At 37.1% G+C, this 20,335-nt stretch overlaps 2 protein-coding genes across 6 annotated transcripts; one reads left to right on the plus strand and one right to left on the minus strand.

The window, feature by feature from the left end:
- Positions 1 to 2,674: 2,674 nt before the first annotated feature.
- LOC113707302 (protein Brevis radix-like 1) lies at positions 2,675 to 10,925 on the plus strand. Of its 5 annotated transcripts, XM_027229568.2 has the most exons (6): positions 2,675 to 3,054; positions 4,694 to 4,898; positions 7,482 to 7,879; positions 8,449 to 8,578; positions 9,397 to 9,776; positions 10,291 to 10,925. In XM_027229568.2, the coding sequence occupies exons 2-6, from the start codon at positions 4,791 to 4,793 to the stop codon at positions 10,367 to 10,369; spliced, it is 1,095 nt and encodes a 364-aa protein (XP_027085369.1). In that variant the 5' UTR covers positions 2,675 to 3,054; positions 4,694 to 4,790; the 3' UTR covers positions 10,370 to 10,925. The 5 variants fall into 5 exon arrangements, with proteins under 5 accessions (XP_027085369.1, XP_071919379.1, XP_071919377.1 ...); XM_072063278.1 differs by lacking the exons at positions 2,675 to 3,054; positions 4,694 to 4,898 and adding an exon at positions 5,167 to 6,378; XM_072063276.1 differs by lacking the exons at positions 2,675 to 3,054; positions 4,694 to 4,898 and adding an exon at positions 6,602 to 7,229.
- Positions 10,926 to 12,564: 1,639 nt separating this feature from the next.
- LOC113705696 (cyclin-dependent kinase F-4) lies at positions 12,565 to 19,876 on the minus strand. The gene is made up of 19 exons (XM_072063275.1): positions 19,588 to 19,876; positions 18,338 to 18,595; positions 18,197 to 18,248; positions 17,501 to 18,091; positions 17,347 to 17,425; positions 17,095 to 17,163; positions 16,926 to 17,015; positions 16,697 to 16,835; positions 16,468 to 16,570; positions 16,329 to 16,381; positions 16,181 to 16,247; positions 15,625 to 15,733; positions 15,206 to 15,271; positions 14,961 to 15,029; positions 14,816 to 14,879; positions 14,616 to 14,732; positions 13,898 to 13,935; positions 13,698 to 13,770; positions 12,565 to 13,054 (listed from the first exon to the last, which is right to left on the minus strand). The coding sequence occupies exons 4-19, from the start codon at positions 17,506 to 17,508 to the stop codon at positions 12,846 to 12,848; spliced, it is 1,353 nt and encodes a 450-aa protein (XP_071919376.1). The 5' UTR covers positions 17,509 to 18,091; positions 18,197 to 18,248; positions 18,338 to 18,595; positions 19,588 to 19,876; the 3' UTR covers positions 12,565 to 12,845.
- Between the last annotated feature and the right edge of the window lie 459 nt (positions 19,877 to 20,335).

Here is a 20,335-nt window from a genome sequence, read left to right on the forward strand (position 1 = left end):
AATTAAGCTGCATAATCTTTGTCATAGGGTTAGAGTTGTTCAAAAGATATTTTTTGCATCAAGTCATTTATATTAACTTCTTCTCTGATATTTTTTCTACAAATTTTGCTAAGGCCTGAAAAAAAAACATCAAAACGCTGATTCAATGCTTAGAATGGCATTTTCCTAGTACGACTAAGTGTTAGAATATTAAATCTAAAATTTGATTTAAGGAATGTATGTTCTTGGGACATCCGCCCATTGCATAAGATTTGTCTAGTATATTTTATCCCTCTACGCGATTATTGGCGGGATATTGCACGGAACGAAATTTATTCAGAGCGAATTCTCGAATAACGATTATGGGTTCCTTATCAACAAAATAATAATAATAAAAGAATGCGTGTATAAAAAAGGTTGTAGGATTGCTTGCTGAATATGTTTTTCAAGATTTGTGCATCTGAACTCTTTACAGTTCTGCTACCAAATGAAATAGCAACCACGCACTAGGCACACTTGAATCTTTGTGCCATGGCCTTGTAGACATAACATTTTGGTATTTCAGAAGTTAACTTATCCTCGAGTGGTTTACTCTGCCAATTTGTAAGTTCTACATACGCAAGAATATATGACTGCAAAATTCGCCTTGAATAAGTTTCATCTTCAAGAAAGTATATGAATCAAGTGGAAATACTTTTCGCAAAAACAAAAAAATTGACAAACGATTCAAAATGAAAATCTTGTAGTATATATCTTTTCATGTTAATTTCTATGTATGATACCTTGTTGGCACAAATCAAAAGTAATTTGGAAAATACAACCTCATGTATCCTAGTATCACTTTTTTATATAATGTAAATTTGATGCATTTAGAGTTTATCTAAGACTTATATACACTGTCAGTGCATTATTTTTATAATTATAAGATGCAAATGAAGGTTTAAAATTATCATAAAACTACACATATAACTATGAGTTCCTTCAACCATTTTCTTTTTTTTTTAAACATTTTTTCTAACGATGAGTTGCATAATTTGCAATTTAACCTTCCTCCTTAACTAAATTCATACAGATTAAATCCATTGACCTATATCATAAATCAAGGAACCATGTTGTCAACATTTTTCCTTTTTTTTTTTTTTTTGGATTGTATGCTTAAATGCTCCTTTCTTTTTGAGACAACCATGAAATTATAAGAGCTAGAACTTTTAATATGGAGTATTATGTTTACATAATACTAGATTCAAAGCGCCTAATAGGTGGACAACCACATTTAAGTTTGGTGTGGGAGGAGTGGAATATGGAGGGATCAAGGATACAACTATGCAAGTATTATCAAGAAAAAGAAGAAAGATTTTTTCTCAAGGACACTCATTAGTATATTTAGTTTAAAATTTTAGTTACTATTTCAAATACATATTCACAATTATTCCTTCTTCTTGTATGTAGACATTTTCTTGATTTAACTTTGCTTTTCTAGAAGAACTCATATATAGCCAAAATGAAAAGAACATTTAAAAATCAAATAGTACCAAATATTTTCTTTTGTTTAACTCTTGCAACTACTAAAAACAACATAGCTATATAGGAACAACTAATTAAAATTGATCACAAGTACTATTGGCTGGCTCAATTTGTAAACAACTTATCCAACTCACAAGATTTATTACTAACATTTTGTTAGTGCCTTGGGCACAAGATTTTGTGTATTGCTACTAATATTTTTCACGAAATTAAAACTAATTAATCAGAATCAGCAGAAACTACTTTTGGTAGGTTGGAGATTCCAATTTTTTTTTTTGTGTATTGTAAAATATACATCTAGCTACAAAATCAAACAAAAAAAATCAATGAAACTGATTTCCAAAATGAGAATACAAAATCAAGTGGAATAATTGAACCAGAACAACCCTAAAACCACAATCAACAACTATTAACATCCAATTGTGTTTCTTTTCATTTCTAAAATTAAGAATGAAAGTTATATAAGGGCTAGTATATAGTAGATTTTATTTTACCATAAAAATTGCACATTTACCACTTTCATTGACATTTAGACACTTTTGATTTAATCTACCTTTCCCAATAATGTTTTAACATTTGACAATCCATTGACAAGTGTTCATTCATTAGACATTTGCCTAAGCATTGACCTTAAAAAAAAATTCAAAATGAGCTTCTCAAATTAAATTAAATTCCCATTTCCTAAGTATGACTAAGAACCCCAGAAAGCAAAGAGAAAATCATGATTTGATCTTTCATGATCCTTACAGAATCATTTCCTTAAAATCAAGAAAATACTGACTATTGCACACCAAATCCAAAATTAAGCCCCATCAAATCCATCTTGACAAGAGTAAATGTGAAAATCACCCATGACAGTTCAAAGACCAATACCTTCATGCCACGTGTCAATCATCACATCCACATCAGCCCCATGCTCATATATAGGACATCACCTAGACAGGTGGGCCCGTACTGTCTACACACTTCAAGACCGTCTGTAACGTCGGCCCCACATCACAAACATTGTACGAAACAAAGTCCAACTCTTGATCCACAACGTACAACCCCTGTCGTCCAACCCCCAAACCTCCGTTAACTATAACGGCGACACTTGACGGCGTCACGTCCCTCTATAAATACCCTCCTCGCTCTCTCCCTTTATTCTCTTTCTTTGTCTCCATTCTTCTTTTGTTCCCATTTATACATTTGAAAAAAAAAAAAAAAAAAAATCCTGCGCACTGCGCAGTAGTGTATATAACGTAAAACCTGGAGCCAAGAGAGAATCCAAACTTTCCATTTTCAAGCCAAGTTTTCCGCCAGAGACTCGCCGGTGACCTGTCACCGACGATCCTCCGCATCATTTCCCAAAGATTTTGTTTTAGCTCCCGAGATTACGTCGAGAAGCAACAACCTAAATGCATAGCATATATTCATCCGTCTTCATTCATTTGATTTGATCTCATCGTTCAAATATCGGAACCATCTCTTTTTCCCTTCCCTCTCATCCCTCAAGTTTCAACGCCCAAGTATTCACAGAGTCTCCTCGGATAGATAGTTGTTTTAAGCTCGGTAAGTCTTCGAAGAAACACATAGCATGAGTTGCTTCATTCCTTCATGCATGCCATGCCATGAAGTTTTGTTTTCTTTTTTTTTTTTATAGTTTTTAAAACTTTTTTTTTAAAGTTGGATTTTGAAATGAGCATTCACGGAAACGAACTTTTAGTTTCGTTTCTCCTTCATTCAATGAATGCTGATCTCAGTTGTTGGGTGAATATTCTGTTCACCATGTCGGTTGGGGTTCACAATACCCCAACCAACATGGTGAAGAGAAGAGTGGTGGGTGAAGAGGAGTAAAAGGGGGTAGAAATCAAGGAGCAGCGAAGCAACAGCAGAGGAAGAAAGGGGAGGGGAGGGGAAAGGAAAGAAAGTAGCAGTACAAGCGTGGTCTGAAGGGATGGCATAGGAGAGTCGCTTTCAAAACGAGAAGAGTAGCCTAGGAGAAGGGTAGCAGTACGTTTTTTCTTTTTCATTCTTTTGTCTCTGTGTCCACTGACTCACCGCTTTCAAAACTCGACACACTCAGCATTCATTCATTATCACCATCATTTTTAATCCAACAACCATATTCATTTACAAGATCCCACAGAAACAGTACCACTACTACTGGTATATTAATCCACTCACACCACCACCTTATTTAAAGATATTTACCCATTTTTGTTTATTTGAGTAGCGTGTGACTGTGTGTGGATTTGAGGAGATGGGATCTTTTTTTTTTTCTGAAAGAAGTTAGCTTTTTTGAGTTTATTGAGGAATGATGATGTGAAATGAATGTCGGATAAAAGAAAAAGGGGGTGATTATTATGGCTGCTGCTGCTGTTTCTTGTTGTTGTTGTTGCTGCTGCTAAATATAATGATGATGGATCATGATCATGGATGATGATGAAATATGAATGAATGAATAAATCTGTCAGAAAATTCGGCTGTTAGGAAAGTGTGAAGGGCGAACAGGAATCCCAAAAATCTCTCTGGCTGCTATATCTTCCCTGTACAATTTCTTTATTTTGTCACCTTCTTTATTCCGTCTGGGGTTAGTCTGTACATTAAAGCACATACATAGCTGACCTGACCACTTTCCTATATTTGCATTCAATTATTGCTCTCTCCATAAGTAAAACCACCCCACTACGTAGTATTTATCACCCTTCTCTAATCCCGAGCCCTTCTCTTCATCAGTGTAATTTTTCTTTTTTTTTTTTTTCCTTTCCCTATCAAAGATTTTGAAAAAAAAAATGCAACTTTTATCGTTTTTTGGGGAAAAAAAAAAGATACTACTTGTTTTTTTTTCGTCCAAACATGTATATATGTTCATTTTACTGTATTTGTTCTTGGACTTATCTCGTTACGTAGTTGGGTTAATGGCTACAAATTTTCTCGTTTTAGTTTTTTTGCCTGTCGAAGATTTTATCTTTTTTGGACAAAAGGGTACTCGTGTTTTTTTGTCTGAATATTTTTTTCTTCTTATCTTGTTGGACTTACTATATAGTCATTTTCCACAATGGCTGGAATATTTCTTTCTGTTTTTCTTCTTCTTTTCCTATCAAAGATTTTGAAATCCAAATTTGATCTTTATTTGGACAAGAGGGTACTTGTGTTATTTTCATTGAGGGATTGATATGTTTTTGTTGATTTTTTTTTTTTTTTGCAGATAAAAGAAAACACAAAACACAAAAAAAAAAAAAAAAGGGTACAAGAAAAAGGACAGAATTTTGGAACAAGAGGAGGAGGAGAAGAAGGAAGAGAAGATGTTGACGTGTATTACGTGCTCCAAGCAAAGGACGGAAGATGGGGGAGAGGAAAGCGCGCGTGGGACTCCCAGTACAAAAGAAGCCGTCAAAAGCCTGACGGCGCAGGTTCTAATCCTACACCCCCTATTACTCTATTAAGTTTAGTATACTCGGCACTCCTAGTTTATTTAGGTATAGACTGGACTATAGAATAGACTAGCATTCACGTTATTGGCTAAATTGTTCTTTATTTCTTTTTGGCCAGTTTCTTTTTCTCTTTACTTCTTCTTTGTGAAAACAGACAAAGATTAGTATCTAAGACAATGCTTTTGCCAATACATCTCTTAACTGGGGTCCACTGTTTAGTAGGATCCACTTACCAACCATTGGTTTGTGTGTTCCAAAGTCTTTAGCATGGGTATCTGTATCCCTCTTTTCTTTTCTTTTTTTTCCCTGCCTGGGTTGGTTTTGGTTTTGTACTGGAAATATTAGTTTATATGGATTGTTTATTTTTGTGGGTTTTCTTGATTCTGCAAAAGGGGGAGTGAGAACTGAGAAAATTGGGTTTTTGAAGAAGATTCCCCCGCTGGAGAAAGAAATATGCTTTTGGTTTTGGTCCATATGGGATGGGAGGACCAAAAATGTGTTAGTTCACAGCTAATGAAGCTTTAAAGCTTTATGAGTGGGGCATATGGGTTGGGATTGGCCAACGACTATGACTTAATTTGATGCAGACATGGTTCACCTTGGATCATGTGTCCGATTTAATCTTGGTCCCATTCTCTTCCATCGTTGATTTTCTTTTTCTTTTTAACCTTTTTGTGGAAAGACTTTGAATGATCAAACAGTGTGCTTTGATTTTCTAATGACAGGATCATCATAGGAAATCTCAAGCTTATTGACCAGATTTAAATGGAATGTTTGAATTTAAAAGACGACTGAAGCTCTTGAGTTCAAATGAAAGCTCATATTAAAGACAGATCTTCATCTGATACTGTTTTTGTTGCTTTCATGAGTAAATCTTCATCTTACTGATTGGAGGAATTTCCAGCTTTGGATCCTCTGTTCTTTGTCGGGCTTATTTGATACGATTGAATCTTCACTGTCAGAAGATCCAATGTCGGAATTACCAATATGGCTAGATAGTTTCTTGTTAAATCTTTGGTTGCGTATGTGTTTTGCTTTTGTCTTAGCAACAGAGCTTTCTCTAGCCACTTCTGCATAGAAACCATCATACTTATACGTGAATTTAACTTGATAAATGGTAGTACTGAGAAAAGAGTGATGCAAGAACTGCTTGCTGCTTTTCCTATTCTACCACTTATAACTAATTTTTGTGGAACTGGGATTTTCACACCAGCAGGTCTGCTCTTCTCAGTTCTATTTTGTAGGGCCACCTGAGAGTTTTTTTCAGGAAAGGTCCCAACCAAGCAAAAGACTCTCACTCTGAGACTGGCATTCAGCCCCTCTAATTTATCGAGTAGTCTGTTTATGATTGAGAATCAAAGATAGCATTGGGATTGGTAACTGATAGCTCACCAGGTCTGCGAAAGCAAAGCATGACCCTTCTGATGATCGTATCTTTAAAACATGAAAGCCATCTCAGGTATTTGTGGGATTTTGGGGGGGGAGGGGCCAACTCAAATTTCACTGAAGCTCAGAACTAGAAGAGCTCCTTTTCTCTATTTTTGACAACTTAAAATGAATGATGCTCTCTTTTCTTTGTTTTTTTTTTTGGCGGGGGGGAGGAAGGGGGGAATTGTGGGGAGTGGGATGGGGAGGGATAGTTTAACGTGGTATGTCAATCTTTAACGTGGTATATTCCTAAGATGTGTTTTGGGTCAATTCATCCTTATAAAATGCGACTATGCAACGCCATAAGAACAGGGTCACTATCTCCAAGTGGGGATATTGACAAAAGACAACACGCATGTTTGATAAAGACTCGTCCAAGTTTCTATGACTTGACCCACCATTGAAATCCTGTCTACCCACAGTTTTGCAGATGGTACTCAAATGTCAAGTGCCACGAGGCCAGTTGGGTTGTGAGGAAATTAAATGCTAAATGTGACTCTACCTTGCACCATCTGCCTGTATACAGCTCCTGCTGGTCAATTCAGCTTATTTATGTACAGAAGAAGATGTGGCAAAACCATGTTAAATTGTTTGTGATGTACTTCTTCACTGATTTCATAACAGTTGGTTAAATCATTGCCAGTTTGCGGTGGGATAGAAGGAATTGGTGTATCATGTATTTTACTATAATACATGATTGCACTTGCTTCACTAATTGATGTTATTCACATTTCTGTTGTTTAAAACATGAATTTACCATCCAAGCTTGAAAAATTGTGGATGGTTCTGCAATTTTTATTACTGATGTCGGTGCAGAAGACTGCCTGTGTGAGTTCTATTATTCTTCGTGTAACTTCTGCAACCAAAAATAAAGAATCAACAGTAAGTAAAATAAAAACTATTTGACGAGTGATAATTCCTCAATAATTACTTTGAAACAAGACAAATAGTTGTGTATACAACTCCCATGTCTATCTAGTTTATTAGCACAATTTTCATGGAAGGTGATTTTGCTTAATACATGCCAATATCACATGTTTATAACTGATCTTCTTTCCCTTGTTGGTTAATAAATGAAGTTGCTTTTCTGGTTTTGTGTAATTATCACTGATTGTTATCATCATGTGTGTGCAGATTAAGGATATTGCTTTGAAAGTATCGGGTAGTAAGCAAGGCAAGCCGAGCATAAGCCCAGGTGGTTTCAGAAAAGGCAGACCATATCCAGATTTCGACACAATTTCAGAGGGAGTGCCCTACCCTTTTATGCAACCAGGAAGCTCAAATTCCACTCCAGCTTGGGATTTTACAAGAACTGGCCCTCAATCTGCTGGCCGACATGACTCAAGATTCACCGGGGCATTTGGTGGTGACAGGACTCCTGGCGGACAAGAGTCTATCTCACAGTCTGGTGATGTGGTGCTGGAAGATGAGGATGAACCAAAAGAATGGATGGCACAGGTGGAACCTGGAGTTCAAATTACTTTTGTTTCACTCCCGAATGGTGGAAATGATCTAAAGAGAATACGCTTTAGGTAATTCAAAGATACTTTCTGTTTCTTTACGTCGATTGCTTTAATATTTCACCTCCTGTGTTAATATCTTAAATGCAATGCCCAATTCATTCTTGCATTTCCAAAATATCTTTCACAAATTGGGGCTGGAAAACATGGATTACTACCAAAACATCACTGTAATGAATCTTTCAAGGTGTTGTCACAGTCCCTTTGAACAAGTCTGGTCCTTTCTTGAGGCTTGACTTGAATTCACCGAACTCCCTGTGTGGTGTGGACCTCATGTAATGAAGTCCAATCTTTAAGGTCCAACCTGGAGACATTCATTACATTGATATGTAAAGTAGACCCACCAATACTTGAGCCATTCCTAATTCACATGCATACATTATTTTTGGTCCTTGGGAAAGGCTGGTCTGACTAATCATGCTGCATGAATGAGTCCATGTCAAGTGGTTTCTAACATGATATGAGAAAACCTGGCCCTATAGGATGCCAGATGGTTCTCAAATTTCAATCCTTCGCACCTTACTTCAAATTGACGTTAGTGATAGATCATGCTCATCTTATTGCGACATTTTGATTTGAAGTCGTGAGATGTTCAACAAATGGCAAGCACAAAGGTGGTGGGGTGAAAATTATGATCGAATCATGGAACTGTATAACGTCCAAAGATTCAACCGGCAAGCTCTTAACACACCCTCAAGATCAGAAGATGGGGTAATTCACCTTCTTTTACATCTCTTAAATTGCCAACTTTCATACTTGTCATTTTCTTTTCAAACATGTTTGTATCTGTTAACTGATGTTTGGCCTGGCAAGAACGATATATTAGCTCCGTCAGGACTGAAATGTCGGCAACTATCGTGAAATCCTGAGATGGTAGTAGTGCCCACAATAAAAAAAAAAACTTTTGTTTTCATTCAAGCTGCACCATTTCTGTGCTTGTCTGTGTATTTACACCTTTAAGCTGATCAGCTTAGAAGAACTCTGGTTTTTCTCTTGGAGTATCAATTTATTCTTGACAATATCAATTAATGGACCATTTGACTGGGCAAACGAATCTGTTGAAAGACAAAACTTAGGTTTAAGTTACACCAGTTGTGCAGAACTTAGTTTCTCTCGCTGGCTTTTTGTCTCTGAAAGGTACATTATAAATTAAGTGCCTTTTTTTAACTTGTCCAACTTTTACGCAACTTTTTGACTGTCCTCAGCATGGTTGAGCCATTCTTTTGTATAAACTACTTGGATGGATCCATTAGTGGACTATATTGTCAGTTTCTGGAACTTAAGAATGAATGTTCTAAACAACAATATGAACCAAAAGTGTATTAATCTTTTAAGTTTTGCATTTCTGGGAATGCTTGTACCTATGGAAAACGGTGTCTTCATTAGACACGAGCAAATGCACTAATTTACTCGTAAATAGTAAATACCAGTTTAAGTTGCACATGACAACTGAAAACTCAGATCCTCTTGCATAACAATCCCATGCCAAATATCTCAAAAGTGATGGACGCTTCTCTCTTCTGATGCAGAGGGATTCTTCTTACTCGAGGCTTGGATCAGCTAGGGAAAGCCCAATGATGACTCCATCTGTTAACAAAGAATGGACCCCAAGAAGTTACTATAGACCTCCTGGAAACAAGGGTTATTTCCCCTCTGATCCTTCAGACCAAGGCAGCAGCCAACATTATATGGCTGGATCAAGTGCTTATGCACCAGGTGGCCCAAGGGGTGAGATGTCATCAATGGATCCATCTAGAACGACAACCTCCTCCAGGGACGAGGCTTCAGCCTCAATAAGCAATGCCAGTGACATCGAGTCTGAGTGGGTGGAGCAAGATGAACCAGGGGTATATATTACTATCAGACAATTGGCAGATGGAACCAGGGAGCTAAGGCGTGTAAGATTCAGGTAATCAAATCATCTGACTATCTGCCTACAATTGGCTAGAAATTTTGAGTAAATGCTAAAGAAAAACCAAGACTAGTTTAACAATATAAGATTCTTGTCAGCAGCTTATCAGGAGATAATATTGTATAGTGATTGTCTTCTTCTAAAATATTGGCCCCCTCTTGACTGAATTAAGTAGGATGGTACTTGAAACGAGTTCAAGCTAGGATTTATGTACAGCGCCCTAACTTCAGGTTATTCGTGTTTGCTTTTGTTCCTTCTTTCCATTTGTTGTTGCCTGGATCTTCAGGTCTGAACTATTTGACAAAATGTCCCTTGATAGCAATTTTTTCTGTGCTCTCTCTTTGCCAAATGGATTTGAATAACTGCAGTGTCAAGCTCAATAGATGATGCGTTAATTATTTCTGTAGGAAGATAGTTTTTTGGTCACTAGTTGAGAATTGCTTGATCATTAATGCTAAAGGTTAGATATGTTTGTAAATCGTCTCTCATTTCCTTGTTCAATTTTCTACAGCCGTGAGAAGTTCGGGGAAGTACATGCAAAGCTCTGGTGGGAATCCAACAGGGATAGAATACAAACTCAATACCTCTAAAGGAAGTAGGCTTCTGGATGGAGTTTACTGGGGAAAGCGAGTACTAACTAAGTTGCCTGAAATTTGAAAAGAAAACATTCCAATATTTTAGGCCGATATTCTGCCAACAAGCATCTGGAAATACCACCCCACCTGCCAGCCAAACTACAGTCAAGATAGAATGATCAAAGAGGCTCAGTCCTGGTAATGGGACAATCAGACTCTTCTCAGAATGTAGTATTGCTTACTTGAAATGGCTCCACCCCATGGACAAATGCTGTAAGCTAGCTTGGCATGCCATTTTTGTTACTATTTAGTTATCAGTGCCTACACCCTGATCTCAAATTCTTTCGAGCCTCGTCTTCCCTTAAATTTTTTACCTTTTTAACAGCTCTGTTGTGGGGATTATTTGGCTCTTGACAAAATTCCATGCTTTTGCTCTGTAAGTCAGCTTTCTAGCATGACAAGAGAAGTTGAATCAAAAGCATGTAATGCTAGAACATGCATGCTGTTCATAGTTCTTGTTTCATTCTTGATTAATTTCTGACATGAAAAATCCTTCAAGTTCTGTGTTTGATGCCCATTTGTTTGCATATTTTTCAAGCATAGCATGCCAGGATTAAATTCCAGGATTCAACAAGATCGTGGGAAACCTCAGGAACTCTTGGAGCTAATTGTTGTCACAAAGCTATATCACATTATCCAAAACCCCAGATGCCACTCTGCTTCCCATTCTACAAAAATTAAACTATTCACCTAACATATGATATTAACAGGTCATTTTACCAAATAAAAGTCACAAGCATCTTGGGTTTGGGCTCTTAATTGCATTTTATTACTAAATTGAGCAGATAATTTCGAAAATTTTCAAGTGACTCTTCAACCAACAACTCAACAATAGTTTTTCAGAAGTGTAACTTGGAATTTGGTTGAATGCTTATCTTTCTTTATATAGGCATAGTACCATTCTTAGTTGATCTGCCATAAATGCTGTGGAGATATAACTAAAGTCTTCTCAATCCTAAAGCTCAGATGGCAACATGTTTTCAGTGCTTCTTCAAGATCCTGACTTCCACATCTTTACATCTTTTCTCCAAAGCTCATTCCACATCTCAGGTGGTTTTGATATCTCTTGCTCCAAAAGTATCTGTCTATATGAACTTAATGAAAAATGTTCCAAGACAATGCAACATAACTGTTGCGACTTTAGAACGATAACAATAGAGCATCCAATCCAGAAGAGCTGAATAACATAGGGATGTTTTTGGGAATTATTAATATCATGCCCAAAAAAAAAACACACACACACATTTACATTTCAGGTCAAGGGTAGTGGACCATCTCTCATTGCCAAATTAAGAAAAGTTCTAGATTGCATCAAGTTTCTCAGCATTGCCTTCAATATGAAGAACCATAAGACTGTCAATTCTGATATAACGTACTACAGGAGGGGAATGCAGTGGCCTCTGCATTCAAATCGATCGATCTTTGGAACATCAAACACGAACTGTTTTAACATTCTGTTTAAGTTCAACTATGTGGTTTTGAGCAAGGGACAACAAATTTGGAGTCCATGCAAATCATAGCAATGACTGATCTTCAAATGTTCAAATATGGAAACTTTGATTTGGCGTATTGTCAACTTGATATTCTGCATCTGGCCAGCACAAGAACAGAAAATTCCTCTAGGTTCTCGATGCTGTTTACCGTTACCTTATTCAAGAAGTTTGAGATTGATCTCGTGCGATATTAGCATCAGATCATTGTGTCAGCCGTCAGGGACACGTCTGCAATGGGCTTTAGATTCAAGAATCAGACGAGGCATGCAGAGATCAAGCCTTTATTTTTCAGCCTTTTGCCCCTGCACACTTCGATACTAATCTAATTTGGGATGCTCTTTTGGGTGTTGGAAACGAAAGCAAATGCAGCACGATGGGTTCTGGCAATTTTGATGTGCCATGTTCAAGGGCTTGTCCTCTTTCCATGGATGTACAATAAAGCTCCGAAAGCAGATTAACGCAATTTCTGGAGGACGGAAATTGGGAGTGAGTTCTCAGTGGGCAGAATTTCAACTCTCTCTCTCTCTTATTACCTTTTCACTTCAACATAGAGCTGCATATGCTAAATGACATGCACATTCACAGAGAGAGAAGGAAAAGCGACGAGATTTGTTACTTAACAATAAGCTCACAATTGTACAATCAATAACCCATCAATAAAGGAACAGTAATATATTTCTTTATTCCAAGGTTTTGACAGAATGCAACCAGCAGAGAATGAACACACTGTACCTCAGAGGACCAAACGGCAACAAGAACTAAACACAGGACGGCATTACAAAACCAGTACTGCAGTCATAATAGTTTTGTACCATGTTCATCAAACGGACGGTTGACTCTTTATTTCAGCCCCCAAATAAGACAAGACTTAAAAAGTAAGCACACAACACCACATTATTCAGACTACTAAACACCAAAATCCATTTTTTTAGATGTCTTCATCCTGCCACTTTCCTGGTGAAAGTTCTTCCGGGAAGCATCTCTTGAGATCGTCCAAGGAACAAATCAGATTGCCCGTGCCATCCTCCAGCCTTCATGGGTGGAGGCTGCTGTGACTTTAAAGACGGTTTTCCAGATCCAATGGTCATGTTTGAAAACTTCTCAGCTGTATCAGAAACTCCACGAGTCTTCCCCATAAAGGTGGAAGCTGCAAAATATGAAGTTTATAACCACTTGGATAATAGGGAATTGCAGATCTCCCTTTTATTACCACCGAAAAAAAAAAAGAGAGAATTGCATATTAAGGAGAGCCCATTTATTGCCCAAGGTCAACATGAGAGACGACATCAATATACCCAAGCCAGACTGCCTTCACAAAAGGTTGACCATGTACCTACCTGACTACTGTATAGCATTTATACAAAAATATGCATAACCACCCCCCCCCCCAACACAAAACAAAACAAAACAAAAAAAAGGGACGATCATTAGCAGACAATCAATTTCAGTAATGTTACTCAAGAAACACATAAAAGTTGTTCCAGTATAGAAGACATCCACAATAACCAAGCAAAAGTCACTCAAGGCCCAAAGCCATCCATCATTAACCCAACCCAAAGGCCAAAAAAACCCAATAGCACCCCGTTCGAAGCAAAATGGAACAGAGTAGTGCTGTGGTATCCAAGGCCATTAAAATCCTCAGAAAGAACAAAAATATCTACAGAACTTCCAACCGACTCCAGAATATTCAAATGCTTCTTACGGATTGGGTTGCTTAGTAGTAATTGTGCCAACAAATCTCCCAAGAGACCACTCAAAAATACAAGCTATGCTATGAAAAGGGGGCTCACCTGGACCATTCTTAACAGGTGGTCGGTATCTTGGTGGTTGCTTCAAAGTGCTCTTAGAATATTTCTGCTCATCCTGAAGTGTGAAGCAAGGACATTATACAGGTGAGTAAACAATGTTCACTATCCCATCATTACTGTGAATGAACCCAAGCAAAGCACAGGAAAAGACAACAGCAGAAAAGGCCATTGAAAATGTGTACCTGAAACTGAAAATTCATCTCCAACTTCCTTTGTACACCTGGAAAAAATTAACTCAATTAGAAGATGTTCTACAAGACCTCTGATATGATCTGTCAGAGGTAAATATTGGCTATAATAAGCAAATCAATCTTGAAACCAACACCAAGGTTCAAATTATGTATCACATCTGCAGCTCCCAATTTCAAGTAAATGTACATATTAGACAATATTCCAGGATCCGACCTCTGACCAGATTTCCGTTAAAGCTAAACATTGACATTAAAAACAGATAACTAGGCAGCTGCATAGACCAGACCAACATCCAGGTTTGAGTAACGTTTCAAATCTGCAGATTTCAATTTCAAGGAATTAAATGGAAGAAGATCACCTTCTCACAGGACACCGCGTCTGAAACTACTAATTTCATATGGTACAACATAAACAAATTACTAGTCAGAAGCAAAGGAAGACAACTTATTAATACACTAAACAGAAATTTCATATCAAATATTCTCACCAAAAACCAATCTTTGACATGCACAAGTTACATCAGAATCACATCTAGAGATATGTCAAAAATGCACTTCATTTTGACCTATCACCTCAAAATATAATCAAAATTATCAAAATACAGTAAGCATCCAGCATCAGAATAATTTTCTTTGCAGTGGTGGCAGTTCTTCAAACAGGACTTTAGAATATCATGAACTCCAATCACAAGTATAACTAAGATATTACCTGCATAGGAAGATGCATTCGACTTGACGGAGGAGAAGTTGTTTGCGGACTTCACATTTGGCAAACTGCCCGAATATCTCCTACCAGTCTTTTGCTCCACCGGCACCCTGGTTCCAGCTGCAAAATGAAGAAACACGAGGCATGTCACCCGAGAAATCCACACCAAGAAAAAGGAAAGATAATCTGAGAAGAAGACAAACCTGATGGAGGCGTTTTAGCAAGAGCAGCTTTAGTGCGTAAAGATGGAGGAACATAGAAACAACTCTGCAAAAACACAATAAAGTCAGTCACAGAAAAGTTTGCTGCAGATAAAATTCTCCTCTGAAAAAAGGAAGAGCTCATCACCTGAAAGAAAGGATGTTGAATTGCCTCTGAGGCAGTTGGCCTCTTACATGGATCCCATGAGCATAATGACTACAAATCCAAAGTAGTGCAGACAAATTAACAAGTGGATTTGCAAAAATTCATTTTATTTCCATTTTATTTTCAAGTTCTAACCAATAAGACAATCTCAGCACATTAAGATCAAGTCAAAATTCACAAAACAAATGAGAGAGAGTAAACTCCTGTCACCATAAACTGCTACTTACTTGAATGAGGTCGATTGCATCCTCACTAGCGGAAGGCATCAAGGCGGACAGATGGACACCAGCAACCTGATACATCAAATTGACAAGTTAATACTTAGTTTTGACTGTCAACTTCAAAACCACCAAAAAATATCAGCCAAGTGCAAATAATTCACTAAAGAGAACTGGAGAAAAAACTGTCCTCTACACTAAGCAAAAGTGCCACTGAGATTTTCTAAATGAATCTTTAGACTTCACTTGTACTAAAAATGAAAAAGTTGTGGGAGGGGCTCGAATCAATGGATTTTGCATGGTACTAAAATGGAACAAAAAACAAAGAGCAGAGGCACAGACCTAGCATCTTGTCTTCCTAACGTGGCAATAGAAAATTTAAGGCCTATAGACAACCAAAAATAGATTGAGGATCAGAACCAAGATACCTGTGGAAACTGGTAGTTAATAAAACTAGCTAGTTCAAGTCCTTCAGACCAGTCATTCTCCGTTGGAGTTCCTATAACACTGCATATCTTATATATTTCATCTGCCTCACTGCAAAAGTACAGCAGAAACAAATGTCAACAGTGACTTGCTACAGGCTTATTCCACTACAAACGACAGGTGAATGCATAAAATGCGTGATGGTGACGAAGAAAGTTAATTTTATAGACTTTCAACCCAAACCAACCAGATGATCCATGCAACTAATAAAAAACCACGACGACAAACTTAACAAAGATCCATAACTTTACATAGTTGCTGAGAACATTGTTAAGGAATATGACAACAGACGTAACAGACAAGATATTTGAGCCAGTATGACACTAATATAGGAGTAGAAAAACAAAATGCAGAAGTCAGGGCTTTTTACATAAGAGTTGAGCCACATGCACAAAAAACTTTACTGTCTGGAAGGACAGAACCAGAGACAAAAAAAACTTAAAGCTTCTTTTGTCAAAATTGCTTGAAGAAAACATATAAAAATAACAAATCGTATACCTTGACCCTGGAAACAGAGGACGAAGTGCAAATAATTCAGCCATTATTGCACCCATTGCCCACATATCTGCGCATAACACAAACAAAACTGAGTTGCAGTTCAGAGTACTATTAGAAAAGCACAGGAAAGATTTAACATTGAACTCACCAACAGCAGAACCATATGTTGGTGATTGGAGCAGAACTTCAGGAGCACGATACCTGAATGCTGACACCTTAGTGACCAAATAAAAGGAAGAAGCATTCATATGCCTCCAAATGATGGAGTAGAAAGGTGGAAGACATACCATCGAGTTGAAACATATTCAGTGTAAGGTGGTCGAGAATTGATTTCACGAGCAAGACCAAAATCGGCAATTTTAATCATATCCTTTGAGACCAGCAAATTCTCTGGATAACAAGATATATCATTACATAAAATGGAACTAAATTTGACACCAACTTTGCATACAAAAGTCAGTTGAGGATCAAGCAATTATCTTTTTCCCTAAGCGCATCAATGAATGAAACACTCACCTGGCTTAAGGTCGCGATGAAAGAACCCACGTTGATGCATGAATGCAAGACCTTGGAAAACTTGGAAGCACCAATTTTTTACTTCAGCTTCTGAGAATAGTTTTGGCCTGTCCTTCATAAGTTGGTAAAGATTGCATTCCTAGAAATTACAGAACATTACTCCAGTCATGCCTCTAACAATTAACACTGTAAGGATAAAAGCCCTTTCAAACCCAAAGCCACAGCATACCATGTACTCAAATACAAAGTACAGAATGTCATGTTCTCTAATCACTTCCTTGAGCTTCACAATGTTTGGATGGTTCATTTTCCTAAGAGACTGGGAGGACAAAAAATGTCACTTTCATGTACAGGCATAAAAGAAGAGGCAGAAGACAAAAGTGGCAAAACGACATCACCTTGACTTCTCTCAGATTAATGCACTCTTCCCATGAATAATATTTCTTCTTCATTTTTTTAATTGCAACCTGAGGACAGAAATAATTAGTCTATAGCAAATAAAAAAAAATAGCAGTGACTGAAAACATACTCTTGCAATTTTCTTCTCTCATCAGATTTCTTTCCTATTAGACTCCTACATCTTTCTGAGAAAACATAATACAACATTATCAACATACTCAACAAGATAGCCTAACCGCAGATATGCTTACCACTTCGCCAGTCTGTTTATTCAATGCTCGCCAAACACTTCCAAAAGTACCATTTCCAACTTCCTTGATTATCTTGTATCTGTCAGACGTTTGATCATATTAAGAAATAAACAACAAAAAAATGTGCCAAGAGTCATAAAGACCACACACTAACCTTTCCATTTCTGTGATCTCAACAGCAGGAAACACCCAGTTTATTCCAGAACAAAGAACAAGTAGTAGACTTAATACTAAGTAGATGACTGTAAAGGAAAGCTATTAAATCGAGCTAAAATGTGGCTGACTCAGAGGGGTCCAAATGTTAATCTTCTCCGACTTTGAATGCAGAGGCAAAACCAGTATGATTATGGTGGACAGCCTCCACAGCCTTATTTATAAAATTTAACACATCAAAGGTTTCCTGACAGAGATGCAGCAAAATGAGCACGGAAACACGAGAGCCGCTGATCATCTTGTTGCCAGTCCAAAAACTGATAACTGAACCATGAACAACTATCTCTGACAGATCTGATGCTTAGATCAGAACATGGTTGACTGAGACTTCAGTAGAAGGTATGACAACTACCTCAACCGTGCTATATAGGTGTATGCAAAACCTTTAGTAAACAACACACCACACTTAGTAGGTATCCATCAACTTAAAAGACTACACATAGTAAGAAAAACTAACTATGCACGAGCAGTGCAATAGATTATCTATGACTTTTTGATCATGTATAATTTGTATTGCTAGCAGACTTCAGTCCTGCAACAAGGAAAAGTGTAGCAAGAGTAAGGGTTAAGAGACAGGCAGTACGCGGGGAAAAAACTAAATAGAAGAATAGGATGAATAGATGCAGTAAAAGAATACCTGAGAAGACAGTTTCCAAAGGATCTCGAATGGACGATGTATCAACAAAGCACTAGCAAAAACCAACAAAGAACAGATTAACTCTATGGCCACAGTTAAAATAACCAGCTATGTGAATTAGAGTAAAAAAGTCCAGCTCACATATAGAAGTGTTCTAAAGATCCAACAGCTATCTCAGAAAAAATTAGCATTTGGCCTCCTGTACTGATCATTCATGAGAAGCTGTTCACTAAGTGCAATTGACAAAAGAAACAAGAAGAAAGCCTCCAGCGATAAGAAACCGCCAATCAAGAACTTCCTGGAATGAGAAACTCCGAAATTTGTCACAAATTGACCAAAGGCATACTTGCTCCATGTCCTAAGTGAAATTAATCCCTTCAAATCGAAGTCGGATATAGCCTGCAACATAGCAACTAGTTAAAATTGAATATAGCAAAATCCAAATCCAATAACAAAGTAACCTAAATACACGTGTAACTTCTAACAACAAAGAAAGCTACTGAGATGAACTCGTATTCAGGCAATAACGCATATTAAACAAAACTGGCAGACAGGAACACTAGCAATGCAAACAGCGAAGCAGCAAAAGTTCTGCAGAGGCTTGATACTGGACTAGCTCCAACTTCAACTAAACTCAACCAACTAGAAAGAGGGGGAAACCAACACTGTTCATTGTTGAGTTTATACTTCATCATTAAAACACCAAAATATTCAAATCAAAATGTTAATACCATTATCTGTAATGATTACCACAATCTATTTTCAAAAACATGATCATAAATTCAATCTTAAACATCAACGCATTAGAGATTCAAATCCGGAAGAAGCAAATTAGTTTCCTGGCCGATATCTCTTGATAATTCATGGACAACATAACTCCGCCAGTCCTTACCCCAATACAACCAAATTCAATACTTTCACTCTGTACATAACCCCTTAACCCTTTTATTTAATTTAAACCCCATCAAGATATGCACATAGATATGGAACTTCTTATGACTTACCAGGCAATCACTGTCAAAAATCACAGAAAATACTCGAATAAAATTAGCATAAGCCAATAAGAAAAAACCCAGACCAGTATATGTACAAATCCCCAAAAAGAACCCATATAACCACAACCTCACCCTTCTCTTTTTGGCATCGAATTAAGCATGATATCAAATTCAAACCACTAAAAAACCCCAAAAATAATAGAACCAATTTTAAAAAATCCCTGATAAAAACCCGACCGGAGATCTCAAATCTCAATACAAATCAATTTAATTACCAAATCTGAATCGAACCCATTTCAGATCTAATCGTATAATCCCTAAATTCAAACATAAAACATCAAAAAGTTAAAATAAATAAACAAATAAAAAGAAACATAGCAGAAGGAATTTTAGTACCTGAGGGGAAAACGGCATAACCTAAAGAGGAAGCCACGGAAGAAAGCAAAGGGTAGAAAGCCCACAGAGAAATAGTCCCACCAAAAAACCACACCCCCTCCAAAGCGTGAGATGTAAAACTGCGTGAGTGCGTTTCTCTTTCGATTAGGTATAAATATATATATATATATATATAATTTTTTTTCCCTCAGAGTTTTCTTTTTTTTTTTTTCTTGTAGCAAAAGCCAATTAGCCAACAGCCCCCACCGTCCTTTCTTTTCTTCTTCTTAGTATAAATATGCAGTACTCGCCCTGGTACTTATCCTTTTATACCGCAAATATAAATACTAATTTTATATACTGTTATATATGCGATCATAATGGTGGTGATGATGATGATGATGATGATGATGATGATGAGGAGGAGGAGTATAATTATGCATGAAGTAGACAGGCATGGAATGATATAATGAGGAAGGAATGGAGGAGGGGCAATGGGTGGAAAAAAGGGGGATTAGGTTTTTTTTGTGAGAGAAGGCTTGCCTTTGTGGGCAAGTAAGGAAAGCACCCTTTTTGTGACAAACAAACAAGAAAATTGAAAGTTAAAAAAAATGAAAAAGGGTAAATTTTTGGGTAGAATAGTTTTTTTTTATTGTTTATGATATTTTCTTTTTGACTAAATATAGAGTGCATTTGTAGTTGGAAAAAAAAAAAAAAAAGAGTTCATTGGATTAAACTTTCGGAGTTAATTTAGTGTAGTTTGCTGATT

The sequence above is a fragment of the Coffea arabica genome, chromosome 8c (assembly GCF_036785885.1).
Source record: "Coffea arabica cultivar ET-39 chromosome 8c, Coffea Arabica ET-39 HiFi, whole genome shotgun sequence".
In the NCBI taxonomy this organism is placed as follows: Eukaryota; Viridiplantae; Streptophyta; class Magnoliopsida; order Gentianales; family Rubiaceae; genus Coffea; species Coffea arabica.

What these genes read in the sequence shown, in the direction of transcription:
- LOC113707302 (XM_072063276.1), top strand. Translation starts at nt 7,095, where the DNA reads ATGAATTTACCATCCAAGCTTGAAAAATTGTGGATGGTTCTGCAATTT. An exon ending in CTAAAGAGAATACGCTTTAG is followed by an intron (nt 7,880 to 8,448) that starts GTAATTCAAAGA and finishes TTTGATTTGAAG; the next exon opens with TCGTGAGATGTTCAACAAAT. An exon ending in CCTCAAGATCAGAAGATGGG is followed by an intron (nt 8,579 to 9,396) that starts GTAATTCACCTT and finishes CTTCTGATGCAG; the next exon opens with AGGGATTCTTCTTACTCGAG.
- LOC113705696 (XM_072063275.1), bottom strand. An exon ending in GAATATGTTTCAACTCGATG is followed by an intron (nt 16,382 to 16,467) that starts GTATGTCTTCCA and finishes GTCAGCATTCAG; the next exon opens with GTATCGTGCTCCTGAAGTTC. An exon ending in TTCAACATCCTTTCTTTCAG is followed by an intron (nt 14,880 to 14,960) that starts GTGATGAGCTCT and finishes GTGTTTTTGCAG; the next exon opens with AGTTGTTTCTATGTTCCTCC.